This window comes from Schistocerca gregaria, chromosome 1 (assembly GCF_023897955.1).
Source record: "Schistocerca gregaria isolate iqSchGreg1 chromosome 1, iqSchGreg1.2, whole genome shotgun sequence".
Lineage (NCBI taxonomy): Eukaryota > Metazoa > Arthropoda > Insecta > Orthoptera > Acrididae > Schistocerca > Schistocerca gregaria.
Genome location: NC_064920.1, coordinates 1,062,079,462 through 1,062,107,096, shown reverse-complemented (window position 1 = coordinate 1,062,107,096; position 27,635 = coordinate 1,062,079,462). Strand labels below are relative to the sequence as shown.

The window sequence follows — 27,635 nt, the reverse complement described above, 5'->3', positions numbered from 1 at the left end:
GTATCACTAGCAGTTGAGATGACAGCCATCTTATACGCATGGCTGTAACGGATCGTGCAACCATGTCTCGATCCCTGAGTCAGCAGATGGGGACGTTTGCAAGACAACAACCATATGTACGAACAGTTCGACGACGTTTGCAGCAGCATGGACTATTAGCTCGGAGACCACGGCTGCGGTTACCCTTGACGCTGCATCACAGGCAGGAGCGCCTGCGATTGTGTACTCAACGACGAACCTGGGTGCACGAATGGCAAAACGTCATTTTTTCGGATGAATCCAGGTTCTGTTTACAGCATCGTGATGGTCGCATCCGTGTTTGGCGACATCGCAGTGAACGCACATTGGAAGCGTGTATTCGTCATCGCTATACTGGCATATCACCCTGCGTGATGGTATGGGGTGCCATCGGTTACACGTCTCGGTCACGTCTTGTTCGCATTGTCGGCACTTTGAACAGTGGACGTTACATTTCAGATGTGTTACGACCCCTGGCTCTACCCTTCATTCGATCCCTGCGAAACGCTACATTTCAGCAGGATAATGCGCGACCGCATGTTGCAGGTCCTGTACGAGCCTTTCTAGATACAGAAAATGTTCGACTGCTGCCCTGGCCAGCACATTCTCCAGATCTCTCACCAACTGAAAACGTCTGGTCAATGGTGGCCGTGCAACTGGCTCGTCACAATACGCTAGTCACTACTCTTGATGAACTGTGATATCGTAATGAAGCAGCTGTACCTGTGTACGCCATTCAGGCTCTGTTTGACTCAATGCCCAGGCGTATCAAGGCCGTTATTACGGCCAGAGGTGGTTGTTCTGGGTACTGGTTTCTCAGGATCTATGCAACCAAATTGCGTGAAAATGTAATCACATGTCACTTCTAGTATAATATATTTGTCCAGTGCATTTCATCTTGGCGTAGCAATTTTAATGGCCAGTAGTGTACTTTTAAAACACGTTAAGTTATGGTTTCTAGTTTCTTTCTTATCAATTGACAATATTGAAAGATGAACCGTTTTTGTATACCTAAGACCGAATCTAGCTGTTCACCAACATCCACCACTCGCTAGGATGTACCGTCCGGAGAGATGGATCGGAGTTTCACACGAGCGGTGCTTCCTATATCCGTGCTGATTTTTGGAGAGGTGTTACCTTTCCCACGACCGGCTGCTGGCGAGTTGATAGAAAGTAGCGCGCTTTGGCCATTGCCGGCACCTACGTCAGCAGCAGAGGCAGCGCCGGGCGACGCCCACGTAAATAGGCTGTTCGCCAGACGCAGTTTTTCCGCGTGCAGGTTTTTTAGCGATGTGCCGTTGTCGACGTGGGTGCGGAACGCCAATGAGGGCGTAAATGGAAAATTCAGAGTGAGTAGCGAATACTGTGTAACGTCACGGCGCGCGAAAAAGAAAATTTGCATTTCAAGTGGCTTTTCCGGCGTGCAGCACGTGACCTGTATTCACTCAGTTCGCAACTCTCCACTGGCGGCCGGCTAAGCGAATATATCCGTGGCATATCGAAAGGGTAGTTCTTGTAGTTCCACTGTGTCGTGCTTCATGGGCGTGTTCTGTCGCAACTGTGATCTCAGCCCTTGTAAGTAATACATACACTTAATGATAGTAGAAGCTGACTATACTAGTTATGATATTTATTTTGCAATTGTGGTACTATTCCCTTTCCTTAGCTTGTAATATCAGTAATTCTTACGGAAAACTAAGAAAGATAAAAACTTGAGATAGAGATAATCATATATTGTTTGATCAAATATTTATATAGCGATGCGTATAGTAGATTATTATTTTAGTCTAGGCGTCCTTTACCTTATAACCAAAAGAAGCAACAATATTGGTCCTTCACAGTGACTCACAAGTTCTAGCAATGCACGAATGCTATGGTTGTATCGATAGTAAATTATTATGGATGTACTAAAATCTTTGTTGTAATTCTTGTGACTATGAAAAATCATAATCTTTCTGATTCATCCAGTCATGTATTCAACATCTACTAAGATCTTTTTTTCGGTATTTTTAATTAAATGAATGAATGGATTAATTAATTAATATTTCATTCTTCCGTAAGTTATGGTGGAAGTTCCTTTTCCACTTACCGTCCTGTTTCTGTCAGTTAAACTTCAGTAACTAACTAGCGATGCTATTTCATCCAAAGATAACTAGCTCCATGTCTCCTTCATTCGGTAACTTATACTCTGTGTCAAGTTTTGTTTCATTGTATTTGTCAATTAGTAATATATTTTTATCCTTATAAAAAGAAAATCAGTTATGTAATTATTGTCATCATACATCTGATTGCGTAATTAATTTTTCCATATCGGTAATGCCTATGGATTAGCTACCAATGTTGATCGGTACAATTGCCAATCCAAAAAGTTTACTTTAAACATATTTCCAAATCCGGTCGAGATCTAATTCACATCGCGATCGGCTAACTGATCACTTTTTATTCGTCACCGTAGATAGTACTTCATTACCCAGATTAATTATTTATGTTGTAAGTCTCGGTTTCGTCTCTTCTCCCCTTAATTTGGAAAAAATATCGATATTAATTGGAACACAATTGCAGAAAACAGCAAACTTAACCAATTTACCCCAAAGATAATTACTTTCTTATTACCAGTTGGATTACTGTACTCTGCCGAGCAATATACCCAGTCGACTCCAAACCTAGAACTCGATCGCCCAAAAAAATCATTCTAGCCATTAGTACAAACTATAGAAAAGCAAACGAACATCGTTGTTAGAACTTTTCAACAGCGCAATATCGTATTTTATGACTGTCCGTTGGTTCTACAGCTTCAGTGACGTGGGCGTTGTGTATCGTCCAAGGCACATACTGCAACATTTTTTTAATTCAGATAAGTTAGGATCATGGACGATACATAGTTTGGACAAGAAGAGAATAAAAGCTTCCGAAATGTGGTGCTACAGAAGAATGCTGAAGATTAGATGGACAGATCACATAACTAATGAGGAGGTATTGAATAGAATTGGGGAGAAGTCATGAAGAAGGGAACGGTTGGTAGGACATGTTCTGAGGCATCAAGGGATCACAAATTTATCATTGGAGGGCAGCGTGGAGGCTAAAAATCGTAGCGGGAGACCAAGAGATGAATACACTAAGTAGGTTGTAGGTTGCAGTAAGTACTGGGATATGAAGCTTGCTCTGGGTAGAGTAGCATGGAGAGCTGCATCAAACCAGTCTCAGGACTGAAGACCTCAACAACAAGTTGGGAACGCCGTCTTCTCCCGTAAACTTCTATGGCTCTGTAACAAACATTTCAATCTAATTCACAATACACAAAAATATTACAATACACGTCATTTAGACTACAGAACTTTTATTAGTATACAGCTTAACATTTATTTGTACGTTAGATTGCGTAAAACATTTCTTTCGTGATGCATTATTCTCATTTTGAACTGAAATTTCTATCCATTATGTATGTGGAACACTTACATGCTTCGTTTAGACATTTTGTCACGGCCCCACGACCCTAACAATGCTACAAATATGCAATAAATATTAACCATCTGATAATGACTCGCTAGGAAATTCGAAACCGGTAATGGAAAGTAAAAATTGAAGAATAAAACAAAAGGTGACTGGTCACCTTTATGCTTATTTCGGCCCGCCACAACTATATAACCATAGAATTATTAGTTGCAGTGTGAGTTATTTCGCTGATGGCACAATTATTTGTGAGGAAATCATGGAGTCGTTCGTCTCTTGTCCGAGCAGTTTGCAATAAAGAGCAACTTTGTTGCATGTTTACGGAAACCACAAAATCTTCTTATTGCTCAAACATATTTCGGCATCTTTGTACCATCATCGGTGGGTCACATTTTATAGAGGGGTGAAAATACAACATGGTTTACGGAATAATTTCTGACTGAAAAATTAGAGTTCTGAACATTTTGTGCCTGTTGCAATCGTTACCTTCTTCACTAGAAGGTTAAGCTTATTAGGATCCCTATTAAATGGTCAGGTAGCTACTCATCTGCAACAAACTGATAGTTTTGTGCAGGTACTTGCAGAGGTAACAAAATCATCTTCTCTGTCACCGTAGTAACGTTACACGAAAAGGTTTCTCAACAGTCTCTTGTGGTTACTTACAGTTTGTCTCTTTGTCCTTATTATGGATATGTTCCTCTCTTGCAGATAGAAGTGCAAATACTCTGTTCATTCTAGTTTAGTGACTAATCTAGTGAACAGTACACACAAATATCACTATGTCGTTGTACAAATAAAGGAAATACGGCATAACAGTGTATGACTGCTACTTAATATCTGTCAAGGACAGGAGTCGGACAAAGTTCGTGGTCTTGCGGTAGCGTTCTCGCTTCCCGCGCACGGGGTCCCCGGTTAGATTCCGCCGAGATCAGAGATTTTCTGTGCCTCGAGATGACTGGATGTTGTGTCCTTCATGATCATTGACACGCAAGTCGCCGAAGTAGAGTTAATTAAAAAGGACTTGCAATACGACGGCCGAACTCCCCTGCTTGGCGCCTCCCGCCCAACAGTGCCATACGATCATTTCATTTCAATAACTGTCAAGCATAGAGATCGGATAATATCGCGAGAAATGCGTGCTGGAACGTAGATGCAAATGGTAGGCAAGCCTGCAGATTGCGCTTTTGAATTTGACCACGAGTGCACCTGTGCAATTTGCGCAATACGTTGAAAGTGTCAGTGGTGGCTAGAACAGTGTTCTGCTTAGATGTGAGCGCACTATGTTGGAGCTAAGTGAATTCGAATATGAGAAAGATCTTGGCGCTCGTATGTTGGGTGTTTCCGTATCCAAGGTAGCCGAAGTGTTTGGTGTTTCAAGACGCATACAAGAAACGTAGAAAAACATCATCCGCTAAGCCACAAAGCGAATGTTCAAATGTGTTGTGTGAATTCCTAAGGGACCACACTGCTTAGGTCATCGGTCCCTAGACTTACACACTGTTTAAACTAACTTATGCTAAGAACAACACACACACCCATGCCCGAGTGAGGACTCGAACCTCCGGCTGGAGGGGCCGCGCAGTCCGTGACATGACACCTCTAACCGCGCGGCCGTTCCTCACCGCTCACAAAGCGGACGAAACTATGTGTTGAGTGATCATAACAGACGGTCACTATGGCGAAAAGTAAGAGGACGTCAGCTGCAAAAATCACTGCAGAACTGAATATCGCACTTGCGAACCCTGTCAGCACCAAAACAATACGAATGGAGCCACATAAACAGAGATTGCAGGGCGAGTTAGAATTTCAAATTTCAAAATCACGTATCAATGATGCACATGCCCGTAACAGGAGAATGTGGTGCCGAAGCCATAAAACCTGGACTGTGAGCAAGGAAGAAAGTCATTTGGTCGGATGAGTCTTGTTTCAGACTGTTACCAACTTCTGGCCGAGTTTACGTCCCAAGAGTGCAACTAGCGGGTCATACTGTGCAGCCATATCGTGGTATTGCACGGGCCCACGGCTACTCTGCAGGGATGCATTACTGCCAAGGCTTATATCAGCATCTTGGTTGGTCAGGTCCATCCCGTGGTACAGTGCTGGTTCCCCAGTTGTGATGTGTTCCGAGTCGAACGGTCCTCTGTTGTTAACACAGTTCGCGTAGTGCAGGACTGGTTTCGTTATCACGAGGATGAATTGCTGCACATCCCCTGATCACTACAATCACCAGATATCAGTATTATTGAGACTTTTTGGTATACTTTGGAGGGTGCGTGATCGCCACCTCCATCTCGTTACCTGAACTTTGCTGGAAGAATGGTATAAGATTCCCTTGAAAACTATGTGGGACTTGTATTTATCCATTCCGAGATAACTAGAAACTGTTTCGGATGCCATTAGTTTCCCTACACTGTACAGGGTAGTCCATTGATAGTGACCGAGCCAAATATCTCACGATATGAGCATCAAACGAAAAAACTACAAAGAACGAAACTCGTCTAGCTTGAAGGGGGAAACCAGTTGGTTGGCCCGCTAGATGGCGGTGTCATAGGTCAAACGGATATCAACTGCGTTTTTTAAAATAGGAAACCCCATTTTTATTATATATTCATGTAGTACGTAAAGAAATATGAATGTTTTAGTTGGACCACTTTTTTCGCTTTGTGATAGATGACGCTGTAATAGTAGTCACAATGTACGTGGTATCACGTAACATTCCGCCAGTGCGAACGGTTATTTGTTTTGTGATACATTTACCGTGTTAAAATGGACCGTTTACCAACTGCGGAAAAGGTCGATATCGTTTTGATGTGTGGCTATTTTGGTCAAAATGCCCAACGGGCGTGTTCTATTTATGCTATTCGGTATCCTGGACGACACCATCCAAGTGTCCGGACCGTTAACCGGATAGTTACGTTATTAAAGGAAACAGGAAGTGTTCAGCCACATGTGAAACGTCAACCACGACCTGCAACAAATGATGATGCCCAAGTAGGTGTTTTAGCTGCTGTCGCGGCTAATCCGCACATCAGTAGCAGACGAATTGCGCGAGAATCGGGAATCTCAAAAACGTCGGTGTTGAGAATGTTACATCAACATCGATTGCACCCGTACCATATTTCTATGCACCAGGAATTGCATGGCGGCGACTTTGGACGTCGTGTACAGTTCTGTCACTGGGCACAAGAGAAATTACGGGACGATGACAGATTTTTTGCACGTGTTCTATTTAGCGACGAAGCGTCATTCGCCAGCTGCGGTAACATAAACGGGCATAATATGCACTATTGACTATTGGGCAACGGAAAATCTACGATGGCTGCAACAAGTGGAACATCAGCGACCTTGGCGGGTTAGTGTATGGTATGGCATTTGGGAGGAAGGATAATTGGCCCCCGTTTTATCGATGGCAATCTAAATGGTGCAATGTATGCTGATTTCCTACGTAATGTTCTACCGATGTTACTACAAGATGTTTCACTGCATGACAGAATGGCCATGTACTTCCAACATGAATGATGACCCGCACATAGGTCGCGTGCAGTTGAAGCGGTATTGAACAGCATATTTCATGGTCTGTGGATTTGTCATCAAAGCACCGTACCATGGTCCGCACGTTCACCGGATCTGACGTCCCCGGATTTATTTCTGCGGGGAAAGTTTAAGGATATTTGCTATCGCGATCCACCGACAACGCCTGACAACATGCGACAGCGCATTGTCAATGCATGTGCGAACATTACGGAAGGCGAACTACTCACTTTTGAGAGCAATGTCGTTACACGTATTGCCAAATGCATTGATGTTGACGGACATCAAATGGCTCAAATGGCTCTGACCACTATGGGACTTAACATTTATGGTCATCAGTCCGCTAGAACTTAGAACTACTTAAACCTAACTAACCTAAGGACATCACACACATCCATGCCCGAGGCAGGATTCGAACCTGCGACCGTAGCGGTCGCTCGGTTCCAGACTGAAGCGTCTAGAACCGCACGGCCACACCGGCCGGCTGAAGGACATCATTTTGAGCATTTATTGCATTAATGTGGTATTTACAGGTAATCACGCTGTAACAGCATGCTTTCTCAGAAATGATAAGTTCACAAAGGTACATGTATCACATAGGAACAACCGAAATAAAATGTTCAAACGTACCTACGTTTAGTATTTTAATTTAAAAAACCAATCTGTTACCAACTGTTTGTCTAAAATTGTGAGCCATATGTTTGTGACTGTTACAGCGCAATCGATCTCAAAGCGGAAAAAGTGGTCCAACTAAAACATTCATATTTCTTTGCGTACTACACGAATATGTAATAAAAAATGGGGGTTCCTATTTTTAAAAACGCAGTTGATATCCGTTTGAGCTATGGCAGCTTGTTTAGCGCACTGAACTCGCATTCTGGAGGACGACGGTTCAATCCCGCGTCCGGCCATCCTGAGTTAGGTTTTCCGTGATTTCCGTAAATCGCTCCAGGCAAATGCCGGGATAGTTCCTTTGAAAGGGCACGGCCGACTTCCTTCCCCGTCCTTCCCTAATCCGATGAGACCGATGACCTCGCTGTTTGGTTTCTTCCCCCAAACAACCCAACCCAACCTATGGCAGCGCCATCTAGCGGGTCAAGCATAGCGCCACCGGGTTTCCCCCTTCAAGCTAGACGAGTCTCGTTCTTTGTAGTTTTTTCGTTTGACGCTTATTTCGTGAGATATTTGGCCCGGTCACGATCAATAGACCACCCTGTATTATACGTTGTGTTTTTGGCGTTCCAGTACTTTTGTCCGACCCCCGTATTGTACAGTAGTTCTCTGAAATCAGGTATTTGGTGTTTAGCTAGCGGATGGAGAGAGAGCAGCGGACGTTTCCGGCTGCGCCGGCTTAAGGTAAACACGCCACGCGCGCCGCCTACTTGGCAGCTACTTGTATGTGGGCCGCGGGCGAGGCTGACGGAGACGCCGTCGTCTGGTTGCAGAGTCGCCGCACCGCTATGTGGAGTCGGAGGTGACCATCCACTACCGCAGTCCGGTGCGGTCCGAGGCGAAGGAGGCGCTCTCCGAGGAGGAACTGGCCCGCCGGCAGGCGGAGGCTATGCGCAGGATCTACCAGGAGGAGCGCCGCCGCAAGTACCTGCAGGAGCTGCAGGACATGCACAGCCGCCGCCACACCGACAACTTCACGTGAGTACGCCCCGGCTGCGGGCCATATCTACATCTACATCCACATCCATACTCCGGAGCCCACCTGACGGTGTGTGGCGGAGGGTACCCTGAGTACCTCTGTCGGTTTTCCCTTCCATTCCAGTCTCGTATTGTTCGTGGAAAGAAGGATTGTCGGTATGCCTCTGTGTGCGCTCAAATCTCTCTGATTTTATCCTCATGGTTTCTTCGCGAGATATACGTAGGAGGGAGCAATATACTGCTTGTGTCCTCGGCGAAGGTATGTCCTCGAAAATTCAACAAAACCCCGTACCGAGCTACTGAGCGTCTCTCCTGCAGAGTCTTCCACTGGAGTTTATCTATCATCTCCGTAACGCTTTCGCGATTACTAAATGATCCTGTAACGAAGCGCGCTGCTCTCCGTTGGATATTCTCTATCTCCTCTATCAACCCTATCTGGTACGGATCCCATACTGCTGAGCAGTATTCAAGCAGTGGGCGAACAAGCGTACTGTAACCTACTTCTTTTGTTTTCGGATTGCATTTCCTTAGGATTCTTCCAATGAATCTCAGTCTGGCATCTGCTTTACCGACGATCAACTTAATATGATCATTCCATTTCAAATCACTCCTAATGCGTACTCCCAGATAATTTAAAAAGTTAACTGCTTCCAGTTGCTGACCTGCTATTTTGCAGCTAAATGATAAGGGCTCTATCTTTATATGTATTCGCAGCACATTATACTTGTCTACATTGAGATTCAATTACTATTCCCTGCACCATGCGTCAGTTCGCTGCAGATCCTCCTGCATTTCAGTGCAATTTTCCAATGTTACAACCTCTCGATATACCACAGCATCATCCGCAAAAAGCCTCAGGGAACTTCCGATGTCATCCACAAGGTCATTTATGTATATTGTGAATAGCAACGGTCCTACGACACTCCCCTGCATCACACCTCAAATCACTCTTACTCCGGAAGACTTTTCTCCATTGAGAATGACATGCTGCGTTCTGTTATCTAGGAACTCTTCAATCCAATCACACAATTGGTCTGATAGTCCAAATGCTCTTACTTTGTTCATTAAACGATTGTGGGGAACTGTATCGAACGCCTTGCGGAAGTCAAGAAACACGGCATCTACCTGTGAACCCGTGTCTATGGCTCTCAGAGTCTCGTGGACGAATAGCGCGAGCTGGGTTTCACACGACTGTCTTTTTCTACACCCATGCTGATTCCTACAGAGTAGATTTCTAGTCTCCAGAAAAGTCATTATACTCGAACTTAATACGTGTTCCAAAATTCTACAACTTATCGACGTCGAATCTATAGTTCTGCACATCTGTTCGACGTCCCTTCTTGAAAACGGGGATGACCTGTGCCCTTTTCGAATCCTTTGGAACGATACGCTCTTCTAGAGACCTACGGTACACCGCTGCAGGAAGCGGGGCTAGTTCCTTCGCGCACTCTGTGTAAATTGAACTGGTCTCCCATGAGGTCCAGCGGCCTTTCCTCTTTTGAGCGATTTTAATTGTTTCTCTGTCCCTCTGTCGTCTATTTATATATCTACCATTTTGTCATCTGTGCGACAATCTAGAGAAGGAACTACAGTGCAGTCTTCCTCTGTGAAACAGTTTTGGAAAAAGACATTTGTTTTTTCGGCCTTTAGTCTGTCATCTTCTGTTTCAGTACCATTTTGGTCACATAGTGTCTGGACATTTTGTTTTGATCCACCTACCGCTTTGACATAAGACCAATATTTCTTAGGATTTTCTGCCAAGTCAGTACATAGAACTCGAATTCATTGAACGCCTCTCGCATAGCCCCCCTCACACTGCATTTCGCTTCGCGTAGTTTTTGTTTGTCTGCAAGGCTTTGGCTATGTTTATGTTTGCTGTGAAGTTCCCTTTGCTTCCGCAGCAGTTTTCTAACCCTGTTGTTGTACCACGGTTATCTAGGATATACGCCGAGCGATGGCACATCGACAGCTTCACGTGAGTACACTCGAACTGCATAGCTGAGGGTGGTATAGGCGATATGTAGAATGTACCACGAATGCTGGCACACCAACTACGGGGTGTTCAAAGAGTCTCTCTGCAGTGCGCCAGCCGCAGTGACCGAGCGGTTCTAGGTGCTCCAGTCCGGAACCGCGGTGCTGCTGCTACGGTCGCAGGTTCGAATCCTGCCTCGGACGTGGATGTGTGTGATGTCCTTAGGTTAGTTAGGTTTAAGTAGTTCTAAGTTCTAGGGGGCTGATGACGTCAGATGTTAAGTCCCATAGTGGTCAGAGCCATTTGAACCATTTTTCTCTGCAGTGCCGTACGATTGTTAGCCGCGCGTGCCGTATGCCGAAGTGAATATACCGAAATGAAACTCAGTGAAATACAAGTTATTAGCTTATTGAATATTCATTTTTACTTACAAATTTTCACATTAAAATGTTGAAAGTGTACCCCCTGTTGTTGAATACAAAATTCAATTCGTCTAATCATGTTTCCAAACACAAGCTGTAACATTTCTTCTGTAACAAAAATGGTTCAAATGGCTCTGACCACTATGGGACTTAACATCTGACGTCATCAGCCCCCTAGAACTTAGAACTACTTAAACCTAACTAACCTAAGGACATGACACACATCCACGCCTGAGGCAGGATTCGAATCTGCGACCGTAGCAGCAGTGCGGTTCCAGACTGAAGCGCTTGGAGCCGCTCTATTCTGTAGCAAAAAATAAATAAATAAATAAATAAATAGTTCAAATGGCTCTGAGCACTATGGGACTTAACATCTGAGGTTATCAGTCCCCTAGAATTTAGAGCTACTTAAACCTAACTAACCTAAGGACATCACACATATCCATGCCCGAGGCAGGATTCTAACCTGCGACCGTAGCGGTCGCGCGGTTCCAGACTGAAGCGCCTAGAACCGCTCGGCCACAACGGCCGGCTATTCTGTAACAGAAGCAGTGAAAGTGGATATTGCAGTTTTCAATTCGTCGATGGATTTTGGACGGTTTTTGTAGACAGTTGCTTTCGCTGAACCCAAAGAAGAAAGAGTCAGGCGGTGTTAGGCAATCGTGGAGGCCAAATTCCCTGTGAAATTATGTGATCACCAAAAACATCAGCTATCACTGACACTGAAACGCGAGCTGTATGCGCGGTTGCACCATCTTGTTGAAAATAATCGTTCATTATTTCCCTTACACAAGTTCTCCTATGGATGGGTACAGAACATCACTGCAGTATCGTTGTGCGTTTATTGTTTCGTTGAAAAACCCAGGCAGGCGAACAGTCATGCGACACGCACGGCTAACAATCATACGGCACTGCGGAGAGACGTTTTGAACACCCCGTAATTCACGTGGGTACACGCCAACCGCAAAGTGGAGGGTGTCATAGGCCAGGCCTGTTCAGGTGGCGGGTAGGTGAGCAGGAACACTTGCGCTCTCTCGCCACCTAGGCAGTCAGCACCGGATCTACGATATTTCCGAGCCGGGCCGAAAGTTTAGTAGTGACTCGTTCCCTCCCCGCCCCCCTCCACCCCTCGAGACTTGAAGATAGGACGTCAAAAATTTTTTAAAAAAGACGGTTTTTCAAAAATAAGTTCATTTCGTAGTGCGCATCTTTCTGAAGAGTCTGATTTATAAAACATACATGTTTGAGGCAATGTAAGACATGTTATGTGCTCTTAAGTGTGCCAAAGTGCAGCGCCACTCCTCCACACACGGTGTTCTTCTATCACATGTCACTGTATTTCGTTCTGTGGAATTCAAACGAGTATATTTTGTAGTGGAAAGCATCAGGGTAATGAAAATTAAAATATCCTGTGGTACCTTTCCTACTCCAGTCAGCCAGTTTGACTGTACAACTAGCCCTTAGTAGTGTAGCTTTCTGGGAAAAAAATTCTGTCAAAATTTCATCTTCTCGGATACACTCAGAACATAATATGTAATCTATCTTACCTGTAATTCTTGTTACTCGTTTATTTCCAGTCTGGTAGCCTGAATCTATGGATTTCGCTAGTAATTATTACAGCGCTGATCATTCTCAAACCCAGTCAACCACATAAACGAAGAGAGTTTGGCATCCACCTGTTCGGCTCATCTCGTATAGCCCCGTCCCCTTTTGTCTGCGGGGAAGTTTTTTTATTTCTAGATGCGACAGGGATTCCCCTTGCAGAGACATCACACACACTATGCACACATCCAAAAATCAACGTATGATCCGTTCAGAAATCAATTTAGAGGTGTTCAGAAATGTTCAAACCCAAAAGGGATGTGTTTCAAAATCCTATGAATAATCGATAGACCAACATTCGCTGGATGCTATGCGCTTAGTTAAACAAGGTTGTTTTCTTCAAGACAACGAATTTAGCACTTCCTGAAATTGCCGCCCAGGACTACAAAGCTTCTCTTTAAATATGATTTTGAGAATATTGATTTTGCATGTTTTTGTTTTTGTGTTTTAGTCCAATGTTCTATGTGCTGCCTCCTGATCCAGCTACATAATTTAGACTTTACCTTCACCTTAGGGATGCTTAAAATACATTCCACTCCAACAAATGAAGTCTGTGCCTCTGTTCTGGCCAGCCTAGAAATTTATTCAAAATGGTTCAAACGGCTCTGAGCACTATGGGACTTAACATCTGTGGTCATCAGTCCCCTAGACTTAGAACTAATTAAACCTAACTAACCTAAGAACATCACACACATCCATGCCTGAGGCAGGATTCAAACCTGCGACCATAGCAGTCACGCAGTTCCAAACTGAAGCGCCTAGAACCGCACGGCCACACCGGCCGGCTAGAAATTTATTTGTTACCAAGTTAATTCCTGAGTTGCCAACGACACACAGCATGTTTACCCATTCGCTTTCTCCTAGCCTCACAAGGGTTTGGCTCAAATGGCTCTAAGCACTATGGGAGGTCATCAGTCCCATAGACTTAGAACTACTTAAACCTAACTAACCTAAGGACATCACACACATCCATGCCCAAGGCAGGATTCAAACCTGCAACCATAGCAGCAACGCGGTTCCGGACTGAAGTGCCTAGAACCACTCGGCCACAGTGGCCAGCCTCACAAGGGTTTCATGGCATTCTGTAACTGCAATGATCTTAGCTCGTTGCAGGGGCTGATAGAGATCCAGATCCAGATCTGAATGAATACAGATGCTATGATCCTTGTAACAGCTGTGAAGATTCTCCTCTGCACATACTCTCACAGCAAATATATCTTCCTGGAATACCATAGCCAGCTTCACGAGAGAGACTGCACCCTCCACTCAAGCTTGTATACCCCAGAAACAGCATCTTCGTCCATTCTTGTCCCTTTACTAACCCAGACTGTGTCCCTTGAATGGTGTTCCTTCTTTCACTGCTCCCTACTTCCTGTGGTTACACAGAAAGGGTTATTGAAGCAACTGAAGGTTATTCTGGAGTCAGCCGGCATTTCTCTGGCCATTCCTATATTCACCGCATTCGTTATATTAGTGCAGGATGCTTAATGTCCCAAAGATTTCTAGTTTTTAACCTGTATGCCTCTGCTGCTATCTCCATTGTAATCCTATTATGTAATGGGGCATATGTAGCATGGTGTCTAACCCAGCAGTGGTAGGCCAATCTCTGCACCTTCTCGTGTTCTTTAGTTGTCACCTTCTGTTCTACTTTATTCCACCATACTGTATCCTCATAAATTAATTATCATCAGCATGCCATTGTTTTGTTTTTGGTTTCAGTCCAATACAGAAGCCCACTTGTCCTCCTGCATCAGAGAAAGATTTTTTGTACTCCTGTGGATGTGTACACTACATTTTTTAATGTCTTAATGTTCAATTGTCAGTACACCTTGCAAGAGGCAGGTGAATATTACTATGCATTATAACTGTATCACTTGAAATGTACGAGGGTCAGTCAAAAAGTAATGCCTCCTATTTTTTTTCTACGTTTAATTGTCAGGAAATTTAAATGCAATTACATAGGTTGAAAACCACAACATTGAGGATCATTCTGTCATTTTTCAATGTAATCTCCGCCCATCTCTACAGTTTTGGTCCATCTTTGAACAAGGGCATGTATCCCAGCACGGTAAAAATCACAGCTCTGCTTCCTAAGCCATTGACGCACGGATGTTTTGACGGCCTCCTCATCTTCAAAATGAATCCCACGATGAGCTTCTTTTAGTGGCCCGAACAGATGGAAGTCTGATGGTGCCAGGTCAGGGCTGTATGGGGGATGAGGCAAAACTTCCCATCCAATTTTGACAATCTCGTCAGAGGTGTGATGACTGGTGTGTGGTCTTGCATTGTCATGCAAAAGAAGAACATCTGCCATTGATTTTGTTGGGCGAACTCGCTGAAGACGTGCTTTAAGTTTTTTGAGGGTTGTGATGTATTGAACAGAATTTATTGTGCATCCCTGCTCCAAAAAATCAACCAGAATCACACCCTCTGTATCCCAGAAAACTGTTGCCATAACTTTCCCTGCCGATCGCACAGTTTTGTATTTTTTCTTCCTCGGCGAGCTTGTGTGACGCCACTCCATTGACTGCCTCTTTGATTCGGGTTCAAAAAAATGCACCCATGTTTCGTCCCCGGTCACAATTTTTTTCAGGAACTCATCTCCCTCCAAACGGAAGCGCTGCAAGTGTTGGGAGGCTATTGTTTTCCTTGCCTCTTTATTCTGATCGGTTAACATTCTTGGAACCCACCGTGCACAAACTTTTGAGTACCCCAATTGTTTAATAATCGTGATCACACTGCCTTTACTAAGAGAAATAATGCGACACACTTCATCTGCAGTCACCCGATGGTCACCACGAATGATGTCATCAACTTGCTGAATGTTGTGTGGAGTCACTGCACTCACCGGCCTGCCGCTCCGCTTTTCGTCAGTCAACGGTGTTTGCCCTTCAGCTTCCTTACGACGACGAACCCATCGTCTAACAGTGCTGACATCCACTGTCACAACACCATACACCTTCTTCAGTCTTTCATGAATGCGTATGGGCGTTTCACCTTCTGCATTCAAGAATTCAATCACACAACGCTGTCTCAAACGAACATCGATGTCGGCCATCTTACAAACTTCTGCTGTGCTGCCACCTGTTGACACAGAAAGTTACTACTGCAGTGGATTGCAGAAGAAGGTTTGAGGAATGGCGCCAAATTCAAATTTTTCACTTAACTTAATTTTTTAAGTAGAAAAAAAATGGGAGGCATTACTTTTTGACCGACCCTCGTACAATTACACTATGTTTGCATTTCCTACTTTCAGATTATACAAGGGATGTTCAGTAAATAATGCAACACATCTTTTTCTTAGACAATTTCGGTTGAAAAATGCGTAATTTGTTGTGGGACATTGTGCAACATTCTCACTTCATCCCCTATCATTTCACGAAGTTCTGATAGATGGTGGCACTATATATAGCCTTCAAAATGGCATGTGTGAGGGAGGTGCATTCCAAGCAGAGAGGTGTCACTGAATTTCTTTCGGCATGAAACTGGAACATCACAGACATTATGAGACCCATCATGGTAATTTTTTTGAACACTATCACAGGCAGTGAAACGTGGGTTCATTACTTCGAACCGGAAACAAAATGGCAGTCTATTGAATGATGGCACACCACCTCTCCTCTGTAGAAATAGTTCAAAGCAGCACCCCCACCCAGTAAAGTCATGGTGACGATCTTCTGGCTCTCTGAATGGGTTATTGTTTTTGATGTCCTCCCTCATGGTACAGTGATCAACTCTGAAGTGTATTGTGCTACACTCAGGAAACTGAAGAAATGATGTGAGCACGTTTGTCGCCACAAAAATGCAAATGAAATTTTCCTTTTCCGTGACAACACAAGCCCTCAAACAAGTTTTGCACCGGAGAGAAGCTCACAAAAGTTAATTGAACTGTCCTTCCTCATTCACCCTACAGCCTGGATCTCACACCTTCTGACTTCTATCTGATTGGTCACATGAAGGATGCATCAAAGACATGGATGATGGGGAGGTTATTGATGCCTCAACATGTTGCCTCTGATGTTGACCAGTAGAGTGTCACCATGCAGCCATACAGGCCTGCCAGTGAGGTGCATAAGGCCATCACGCTGAATGGAAATTATTTTGAAAAATAGGGTTTGTAGCCAAAACAGTGGGGAATATTATGGTGCATTTGAACCCTGAATAGAACCAAAAATGTATTACTTATTGAACACCCCTTGTAGTTTTTGTGAATTGTTACTAGACGCTGTGATTTTAATGTTTGAGAATAGATGGAACCAAGTAATATTTCTTAGTTTTAATGTAAGTGCAGTAGTGCATACTGGGTACTTTCTGGTACTGAATGTGAGTCCGACAGACAGACTGTCTGAATTTTAATGAAAATATTATGTTCCCCTTCCCCTGTATTTAAATTTTTGATGTATGTGTCCCCTTCCCCCGTATTTAAATTTTCGATGTATGTGTCATATATATATTTCATACTTTAATTTTATGCTGCTTGTCACATCGCACAGTTCTTGTGATTGTAGCTTTTGATGATGTGTGGTGTCGTGTAATACTCCTGATTTTAAACAAGTGTTTTATGTAACCTTTTATCACCATATTGTCTTCATTACCATTTGTATAAAGAAAATGTTTCTTTTATAATCAGTTGCTTCATTGGCATCAGACACACTGTGTAGTAAATGTATGTTAATTGATGTTCCTTGGCACCACTCTACATTTCATTGATGCCGCCTGATGGCAAGAATGTCTTCTTCGTCCACCCAATTGTGTCTGTAGTCTGTATATGTTTGTTTGACATACAACTTGTAATGCTGTATCTACGTGCAGCAATTGCTCCCAGTTAGGTGTAGTACAGTTTGTGCCAGGTGATTTCAGTTAAAGTGGAATGCTATAGCTATTCATTACTGTGTTTTATAAAATATTTTTGTATGTGATCTTTTTTTACATACCTGATGATGGATAAATTCTGAAACATGTCATATGAGCATTAAAGTTATTGCATGTCTGATATTAGACTTTTACCATTGCACCCAATCAACCTGAATGCAGAACTACTGATAACATTATTATATACTGTATTTGGAATGTTGTTGTTCTTAATTATACATTGACTGAGAGTAAAAAAAAGTTACACTCACAGCTAAACTAGCGTGCAGATAATTTTGAATGAAATATTTTCTGTGACATAAAATTGAACTGCAAGTACTCCAGATGTTGTTACCAGTGTCTTTGTTGTTACAGCCCCTCTCAGAAGTCACCTATTCCGCTGAACCGCTATGACGACTTTTTGGATGATGCCAGCTCCAAGTCCAGGCCAAGAGACAAAACTCCTGAGCCCAAGCTGGTCGCTCGTGCGCTGTACAACTTTGTTGGACAGACTTCAAGGTAGATGTCACATCCAGTGTGAAGTTATGCTTATTTCATCCAACTTTCCCCATGATACACTGTGATAGATGTTACCTTAGAATACAGTCATTTTGGAAGCCATGGAGCTTGTAAAACCATCCAGTAATTTTCAGTACCCCTCCTCCCCCGCATGAACCATGGACCTTGCCGTTGATGGGGAGGCTTGCGTGCCTCAATGACACAGATAGCCGTGTTGTAAGTGCAACCACAACGGAGCAGTATCTGTTGAGAGGCCAGACAAATGTGTGGTTCCTGAAGAGGGGCAGCATCCTTTTCAGTAGTTGCAGGGGCAACAGTCTGGATGATTGACTGATCTGGCCCTGTAACATTAACCAAAATGGCCTTGCTGTTGTGGTACAGTGAACGGCTGAAAACAAAGGGAAACTACAGCCTTAAATTTTTGCAAGGGCATGCAGCTTTACTGTATGATTAAATGATGATGGCATCCTCTTGGGTAAAATATTCCGGAAGTAAAATAGTCCCCCATTCGGATCTCCGGGCGGGGACTACTCAAGAGGAAGTTGTTATCAGGAGAAAAAAATCTGGCGTTCTATGCATCAGAGCATGGAATGTCAGATCCCTTAATCGGGTAGGTAGGTTAGAAAATTTAAAAAGGGAAATGGATAGGTTAAAGTTAGATATAATAGGAATTAGAGAAGTTCGGTGGCAGGAAGAACAAGACTTTTGGTCAGGTAAATACAGGGTTATAAATACAAAATCAAATAGGGGTAATGCAGGAGTAGGTTTAATAATGCATAAAAAAATAGGAATACAGGTAAGCTAATACAAACAGCATACGGAACGCATTATTGTGGCTAAGATAGACACGAAGCCCATGCCTACTACAGTAGTACAAGTTTATATGCCAACTAGCTCTGCAGATGACGAAAAAATTGATGAAATGTATGATGAGATAAAAGAAATTATTCAGGTAGTGAAGGGAGATGAAAATTTAATAGTCATGGGTGACTGGAATTCAAGAGTAGGAAAAGGGAGAGAAGGAAACATAGTAGGTGAATATGGATTGGAGCTAAGAAATGAGAGAGGAAGCCGCCTGTTAGAATTTTGCACAGAGCATAACTTAATCATAGCTAACACTTGGTTTAAGAATCATGAAAGAAGGTTGTATACATGGAAGAACCCTGGAGATAATAGAAGGTATCAGATATATTATATAAAGGTAAGACAGAGATTTAGGAACCATGTTTTAAATTGTAAGACATTTCCAGGGGCAGATGTGGTCTCTGACCACATGAACTGTAGGTAAAACTGAAGAAACTGCAAAAAGGTGGAAGTTTAAAGAGATGGGATGTGGATAAACTGACTAAACCAGAGGTTGTACAGAGTTTCAGGGAGAGCATAAGGGAAAAATTGACAGGAATGGGGGAAAGAAGTACAGTAGAAGAAGAATGGGTAGTTCTGAGGGATGAAGTAGTGAAGGCAGCAGAGGATAAAGTAGGTAAAAAGATTAGGGCTAGTAGAAACCTATGGGTAACAGAAGAAATATTGAATTTAATTGATGAAAGGAGAAAATATAAAAATGCAGTAAATGAAGCAGGCAAAAAGGAATACAAATGTCTCAAAAATGAGATCGACAGGAAGTGCAAAATGGCTAAGCAGGGATGGCTAGAGGACAAATGTAGGGATGTAGAGGCTTATCTCACTAGGGGTAAGAAACATACTGCCTACAGGAAAATTAAAGAGACCTTTGGAGAAAGGAGAACCACTTGCATGTATATCAAGAGCTTTGATGGAGACCCAGTTCTAAGCAAAGAAGGGAAAGCAGAAATGTGGAAGGCGTATATAGAGGGTCTATACAAGGGCAATGTACTTGAGGACAATATTATGGAAATGGAAGAGGATGTAGATGAAGATGAAATGGGAGATATGATTCTGCGTGAAGAGTTTGACAGAGCACTGAAAGACCTGAGTCGAAACAAGGCCCCCGGAGTAGACAACATTCCATTAGAACTACTGACGCCTTGGGAGAGCCAGTTGTGACAAAACTCTACAATCTGGTGAGCAAGACAGGTGAAATACCCTCAGACTTCAAGAAGAATATAATAATTCCAATCCCAAAGAAAGCAGGTGTTGACAGACCCTACGACTTATCTTAGAAGAAAGATTAAGCAAAGGAAACCTATGTTTCTAGCATTTGTAGACTTAGAGAAAACTTTTGACAATGTTGATTGGAATACTCTCTTTCAAATTCTGAAGGCTGCAGGGGTAAAATACAGGGAGCGAAAGGCTATTTACAATTTCTACAGAAACCACATAGCAGTTATAAGAGTTTAGGGGCATGAAAGGGAAGCAGTGGTTGGGAAGGGAGTGAGACAGGGTTGTAGCCTCTCCCCGATGTTATTCAATCTTTATTTTGAGCAAGCAGTAAAGGAAACAAAAGAAAAATTCGGAGTAGGTATTAAAATCTATGGAGAAGAAATAAAAACTTTGAAGTTCACCGATGACATTGTTATTCTGTCAGAGACAGCAAAGGACTTGGAAGAGCAGTCGAACGGAATGGACAGTGTCTTGAAAGGAGGGTATAAGATAAACATCAACAAAAGCAAAACAAGGATAATGGAATGTAGTTGAATTAAGTCGGGTGATGCTGAGTGAATTAGATTAGCAAATGAGATGCTTAAAGTAGTAAAGGAGTTTTGCTATTTGGGGAGCAAAATAACTGATGATGGTCAAAGTAGAGAGCATATAAAATGTAGAGTGCCAATGGCAAGGAAAGCGTTTCTGAAGAAGAGAAATTTGTTAACATTGAGTATAGATTTAAGTGTCAGGAAGTCGTTTCTGAAAGTATTTGTATGGAGCGTAGCCATGTATGGAAGTGAAACGTGGACAATAAATAGTTTAGACAAGAAGAAAATAGAAGCTTTCAAAATGTGGTCCTACAGAAGAATGGTGAAGATTAGGTGGGTAGATCATGTAACTAATGAGGAGGTACTGAATAGAATTTGGGAGAAGAGGAGCTTGTGGCACAACTTGACTAGAAGAAGGGATCGGTTGGTAGGACATATTCTGAGAAATTAAGGGATAACCAATTTAGTATTGGAGGGCAGCGTGGAGGGTAAAAATTGTCGAGGGAGACCAAGAGATGAATACACTAAGCAGATTCAGGATGTAGGCTGCAGTAGGTACTGGGAGATGAAGAAGCTTGCACAGGATAGAGTAGCATGGAGAGCTGCATCAAACCAGTCTCAGGACTGAAGACCACAACAACAACAACAACAATTTTCAGTAAGGGTGAATTAAGAGTAAGTGGACTTTTTCCATAAAATATATATTTTTAAAAAAGAGAGCTTTTCAATTTTCAATAGAAAGTAAAAAAAAATAACACAGGAAAGTCAGTACCTTCTTTTCCTCCTGAGCATTCTGGACCCATATGAGTTAAAACATGTGAGAGGAGAAGGATTAAATATCGGCTCAGATGGATACATTAAATTGGAGTGCCACAATGTTTGATAGTGGTTTCCCCCTTGATTTCATCCTTACAAAACTTAATGGAAAGTTACAAAACAGTAATAGAGGTTGATGAAACAAGTATATAAATTAAGTATATATTTTTAGTAGAAGTCCTTTGACCGTATTTTCATTTTTATTTCCGATACTTACTGTAGCACAAATTCTCCACCATCAGAGTTTACTATTCCTTGTGAGCCTTTTTGTCACAGACTAGTGATGCAGTCACACCTGCACATTGAGAGAATTTGTTTCACTTGTAGCCATTGTGAAAGATTCTATGTTGTTTTACTTTCAGTAGGCACATATTGTCAACAAACTGATGTGTGACAATGACTAAACTAAACATGATATATGATATTTTAAGTATGGCACACAGATACATACACAGCAAACAGTTGCAGCTCTTTCATTAATCTACTCATCACCGTTTAGATCATATAGCTTCAGTACAACATAACAATACTGAGTGGTCCAGTACATAACAAGTAAGAAACTGAAAATCTCAGTAGTTCAAAGGATAGCTAATACTTATGTAGTCACTTCCATGTATTATCTGAGTATTGTGGTTTGAGGATGGAAAATGCCAATTAGCAAGATGATAAACAACAGTTTTCATAGTAAACAGACCTATAAGGTGATTATAACCTATTCTTGGCAGCTATAAGTGTAGTTATATAAATTATGTATTAGGCTAGATGGTTAGCTTCATATTCCATGGATCATCTGCACAATAAATCATAATGATTGGAATAGATCAATTTATATTCACATCATGAATTATTTTGTAAATATGGGAACATGTGGCAACAGTGGTATTCTTTTTTTTGTCTTTTGTACACACACACACACGCACTTAGAGAGAGAGAGAGAGAGAGAGAGAGAGAGAGAGAGAGAGAGAGAGAGAGAGAGAGAGTTGTGAGTTAGTAATTTCTACTCCCCACCTTTTACACATTACAGTAACAGAAATTCTTCTATGGAATAGAAGATGTTGTCATGTAAAACTTTTTCAGTTTGTTTTAAAATTTTACTTTTCTGTCTGTCGGACATTTTATATCATTGAATAAATGGCCAAACATTGTGCACCTCCTTTTGTGCTAAAGAACATCTTAATGTGGCATAATGAATGTCCTTTTCTCTTATGGTATTGTATTTGTACACATCATTGTTCCTTTTGAACTTGAAAACTTCTTTCTTAAAAATGAGTCACCCAAGACATTATTCCATACGTAGCGAGGTGGCACTGTGGTTAGCACATTGGACTCACTTTTAGGAGGACAACAGTTTAAACCTACATCCGGCCATCCTGATGCAAGTTTCCCATGATTTCCCTAAATTGCTTCAGGCAAATGCTGGAATGGCCTACTTTGTTCCCCATGCTCCCCAAATCTGATGAAAACGATGACCTCGCCGTTTGGTACCATCCACCAAATCGAGAAACCAACTAACTATTATTCCATATGACATTATTGAATGAAAATATGTCAACTTACTGATTTGTCTCTCCCCAAGATTTGCAGTGTTTCTTAGTGCAAATGTTGCTGAATGTGCTTTTTCCAGTTTTAATGCTTATCAGTATCAACACCTAAGAATTTTGAAGTTTCCACCATATTTACTATTTCCTCACCCACAGTTAACACCTATCATTGGTGTAGTCATCTAGATGTGTGGAACTGAATATTCTGTGTCTTTTTAAAATTGAGGGTGACACCATTCACAAGAAACCAGTCAACGACACTCTTCAGAACATTGTTTACCATTTCTTCTGTTGCTGAATGTATGCATGGATTGATTACAATACTAGAAACATAAAAAAAACTAATTCTAGTTGTTGTATATGAGACAGAAGATCATTTACATGTATGATGAGTAATAATGGATCCAAGATTGAGCTGTGGGGAACCCCATATGTGATTTCTCCCCTAAAGTCCTCTGACTACATTGGTAGAATTACGAAGTACAACACTGCATTTTCTTTTGGTTAGATATGACATTTCCATTGATTTTTTATGCCATCAGTATCATAACACCTCACTTTATCCAGGAGAATATTGTGTTTCACATACTCAAATGCCTTAGATCGGGTGCAGAAAATGCTAACCAGTACTATTTGTTTTTAATGCCTGAAAAATTTGACGAGTGAACATGTAAGTGGCATTCTCAGTAGAGCAACACTTCTGAAATACAAACTGTGATTTATTAAACATATTTCCATCCATACTCTGTGAACCTCTGTGAAATGCATGGCAAACGGTACATCCCACTATATTGGTTATCAAGACTTTCCTCCATTCGATTCATGTAGAGAGTATGGGAAAAATGATTGTTTATATGCCTCTGTGTATACTGTGATTAATCTGATCTTATCCTCATGATCCCTATGGGAGCAATATGTAGGGGTTTGTAGTATATTCCTAGAGTTATTGTTTAAAGCTGATTCTTGAAACTTTTTAGTAGTCTTTCTAAGGATGGTTTCCATCTGTCTTCAAGAGTCTGCCGTATCAGATTTTCAACATCTCTGGGACACTTTCCCACAGATCGAACAAACCTGTGACCTTTCATGGTAACTTACTCTATATATGGTCATTATCCCCTGCCAGTCCTGTATATTTTGGGTCCCACACACTTTAGCTGTTTTCTAGGATGGATCACATGAATGATTTGTAAGCAATCTCCTTTATAGACTGATTGCAATCTCACAGTATTCTACCAGTAAATCAAAGTCTGCTAGCTGTTCAACCCATGACTGAGCCTATTTTTCACTCAGTTCTACCATGTTGATCTGCAAGTTTTATGCTTTACCCCACAAAGTCTTTGGCTACCTGGTTTTTATACATAATGAATTATTTCTGAATTATTATTCTAGTTTATGTAATTCCCAATGTCTAGTTTCATGGTGTTCACAATGAACCACTGTGCAGAGTCACAGAATACAGCATTATCCAGTCATCTTGTAATTTATATCATAATACCATGGAGATATAAAAATATTTTCCATGGTTTAATGAAATACTGTGTAGTTCCACCAGAGGGCGCCTCATTCTATTGGAATATTTGTGATTAATTACTTCCTGGTGCCATCACCATCAGCAATTGCTACACACCTCACCACACCTGCTCACAAAGTTACAGAGAGATGTGGAAAGTTAATACCACTGGTAAATTTTGGATCAGTGGGTAATATTTACCAACAGAAAGAGCTCTAGATGTTGCTGATTAACTGAAGAACATTTTGTCATTTGTGCGTCTCCTAATGTACTCCATATCATCCAACAAGTGTGCTGTATGGGTGGTTAGTGAACGATGCCGTGTAGATCAGAAGAGTGGTAACTTTTACTACAGTCTGTTGTCAGGGCTGCTAACTTCTTCATTTATTCATTCATTTCATATGTTCTGTAGATCCATTCAAGAATGAGAACCTTCCAGAATGCACAATGAGTTAATCCATACATTGACAAAAGAAAAAAAAGCTTGAAAATTTAATCCATGCACAGTATTAATAATATTAGGTATCTGTACTTAACCCAGCTAAATTAGAATTAAAACCAGCAATTTGAATGAAAAAAAATAAAAACCTTCTGCATCCTCAATATTTTCAAATAGTCACTGTTTATCTTGATCGGTAGCTTAATATTTACTTGATTATATTGATATTTTGTGAAGAAAACAATTGCTTACATCTGTAACTACAGAGGCCTGTTTACAAAATACTCTTACTTGTCATGCAGTTTTGCCATGTAGGTAACAGGAATTTTCAGTTCTTGAGTTTAGACGCTTACAGAAGCGTCATTTTTTAAAGAAATGTGTTAATTTTAAGTACACATAACACAGTGTGAACAGAAATAATTGAAATGGAATGAAGCTGTTACACACACACACACACACACACACACACACACACACACACACACGTACATACAACATTCACCACTTTTTTGAGAGACCATAATACAAGCCATTTGTACCAGTTTCAGTTTGTCAACACCTACATGAAGGAAGATTGTACCAAATATTTGTGATTCTGTTTATTTTTTCCATGTAGAGAGCTCAGCTTCAGGCGGGGAGACATCATATTCGTGAGGAGACAGATTGACAAGAATTGGTATGAGGGAGAGCACAATGCCATGGTGGGGCTCTTCCCTCTCAACTATGTTGAGGTAAGCCCAATATTTAAGTGTACTCAGAGAGTAAAGCTGATTTTGAATATTATCTTCTTTGAAAAACATTAATAGTTGCTTTAACTTTGCCTTAAATATGTTTCTGTTTACCATAAAACTGTTAAATGGAAACATATTTAATACAAAATTAAAGTAACTGTTAGTTGATAAATGTTTGTACTCCATCAAGGATTTTTAATGTTGTGTATAATTTATCTTTATTTCTAAACTCTTGTTAAAGTTCATATATTTATAAACAGACTATATCCAGAGATGTAAAAATTACTATGGACAAATAAACCTTTTATTTATTATTTGTATTATTTATTAGTCATAGGGTGCAAATTGTTCTCAGCTGCTGTGTTGAAATATTTCTAAATCTAGTGGTTAAAGGTGAATATTTCTAAATCTAGTGGTTAAAAGTGAATATTATGCTAGATAGGAAGGAATTGCCCATCTTGTGTCTGCTGAGAAGGGAATGATTCGAACACAGCTCATAGGTGTGTAAACACAACTCAAACACACACACACACACACACACACACACACACACACACACACACACACACACACACACACACACACACGTATGGCAAAAAGAACACATCAAGTCTTTTTTTTTATGTTTTATCTTGTGTTATGACAGTCCTTTTCCAAAGAGTGAAGTTTCTAAGATATGGAAAGAAGTAAAAGACAAACATTTTATTTAAGTGCTATACAATGAAATTACTTAACATTATGAAATATTTTTGTATTACCATGCTAATAACAATTATAAAAGAACTGGAAACATTAAATTTAAGAGTTTCTGTGAGATACCCTTCAGTGGAGTACTTTTATAGCTTATGGAGTTCTTTGAGAAATACTAAATTATTTTTATTGAGTCTCATCAAAATTTTATTTTGCTCATATTTTTAAGTATCTTTTCAGTTGACAATTCAGGTAGAGGATTATTTATAATACTTCCTTGGGGGACACCAGACATATCACTTCCATCTATTCATTGACTTGTCATCAAGTACATCAGAAAACTCAAAAATTTTGAACTTGCACATGAATTTATCTCATAAATACAATTTTTATATTTTCATTGTCTGTTAGAATAACAATAGATATTCTGAGCTCTCATCATAGTTAGTTACACAATATACAGATTGGACAAGTCAGTTTCTGATTATCTTTAAAGATTAACATTGTCTGGAGCCTTGACAGAAATTTGGTGAGGAGATCTTGCCACTGTGAAAAACGACTTTCTTTTAGTGATTGCCACCCAAACTTGCATATCATGTCCATGGCACACTCCCCCTATTGCTCAATAATGCAGAATGAGCTGCCCTGAGTTGAGCATCTTGATGTCCACCACCAATACTGTCTGGTAAAGATCCCATACCATGCAGCAGTACTCCAGAATAGGATGGACAAGCATAATATTGACAGTCTGTTCAGTACATCTGTTGCATCTTTCAAGTTTTCTTGCCAATAAAACACAGTCTGCAGTTTGCTTTCCAAATCACATTTTATATGTCATCATTCCAGTTTAAGTTGTTCCCAATTGTAATTCCTAGGTATTTAGAAGGATTAACAGCCTTTCGATTTGTGGGTTTTATCATGTAACTGGAATTTAATGGATTCCTTTAAGTATTCATGTGGATGACCTCACACTTTTCGTTATTTAGAGTCTATTACCACTTTTCATACCTTACAGATATCTTGTCTAAATCATTTTGCAACCAATTTTGATCTTCTGATGACTTACACCATGAACAACAGCATCTCATGCAAACAATCTAAGAGAGCTGCTCAGATTGTCTACTAAAACATTTATATAGATTAGGAGTAGCAGAGGGCCTATAACACTTCCTTGGAGAACAATAGATATCACTTCTGTGTAGCTCATTTAGTTTCCATTAATTACTATGAAATGTGAACTTTCTGACAAGAAATCACAAATCCAGTCACACAACTGTGATGATA

General features: G+C 41.2%; 1 protein-coding gene across 5 annotated transcripts in view; it reads left to right on the top strand.

The window, feature by feature from the left end:
• The window catches only part of LOC126281306 (sorbin and SH3 domain-containing protein 2-like), a 239,510-nt gene that overhangs the window by 187,834 nt on the left and 24,041 nt on the right, over positions 1 to 27,635 (top strand). For all 5 annotated transcript variants that reach the window (XM_049980170.1, XM_049980162.1, XM_049980154.1 and 2 more), the window contains exons 2-4: positions 8,445 to 8,649; positions 17,872 to 18,015; positions 25,547 to 25,661. In XM_049980170.1, the coding sequence (XP_049836127.1) occupies positions 8,561 to 8,649; positions 17,872 to 18,015; positions 25,547 to 25,661 (348 nt within the window). In that variant the 5' untranslated portion in view covers positions 8,445 to 8,560. The remainder of the gene's footprint in view (positions 1 to 8,444; positions 8,650 to 17,871; positions 18,016 to 25,546; positions 25,662 to 27,635) is intronic.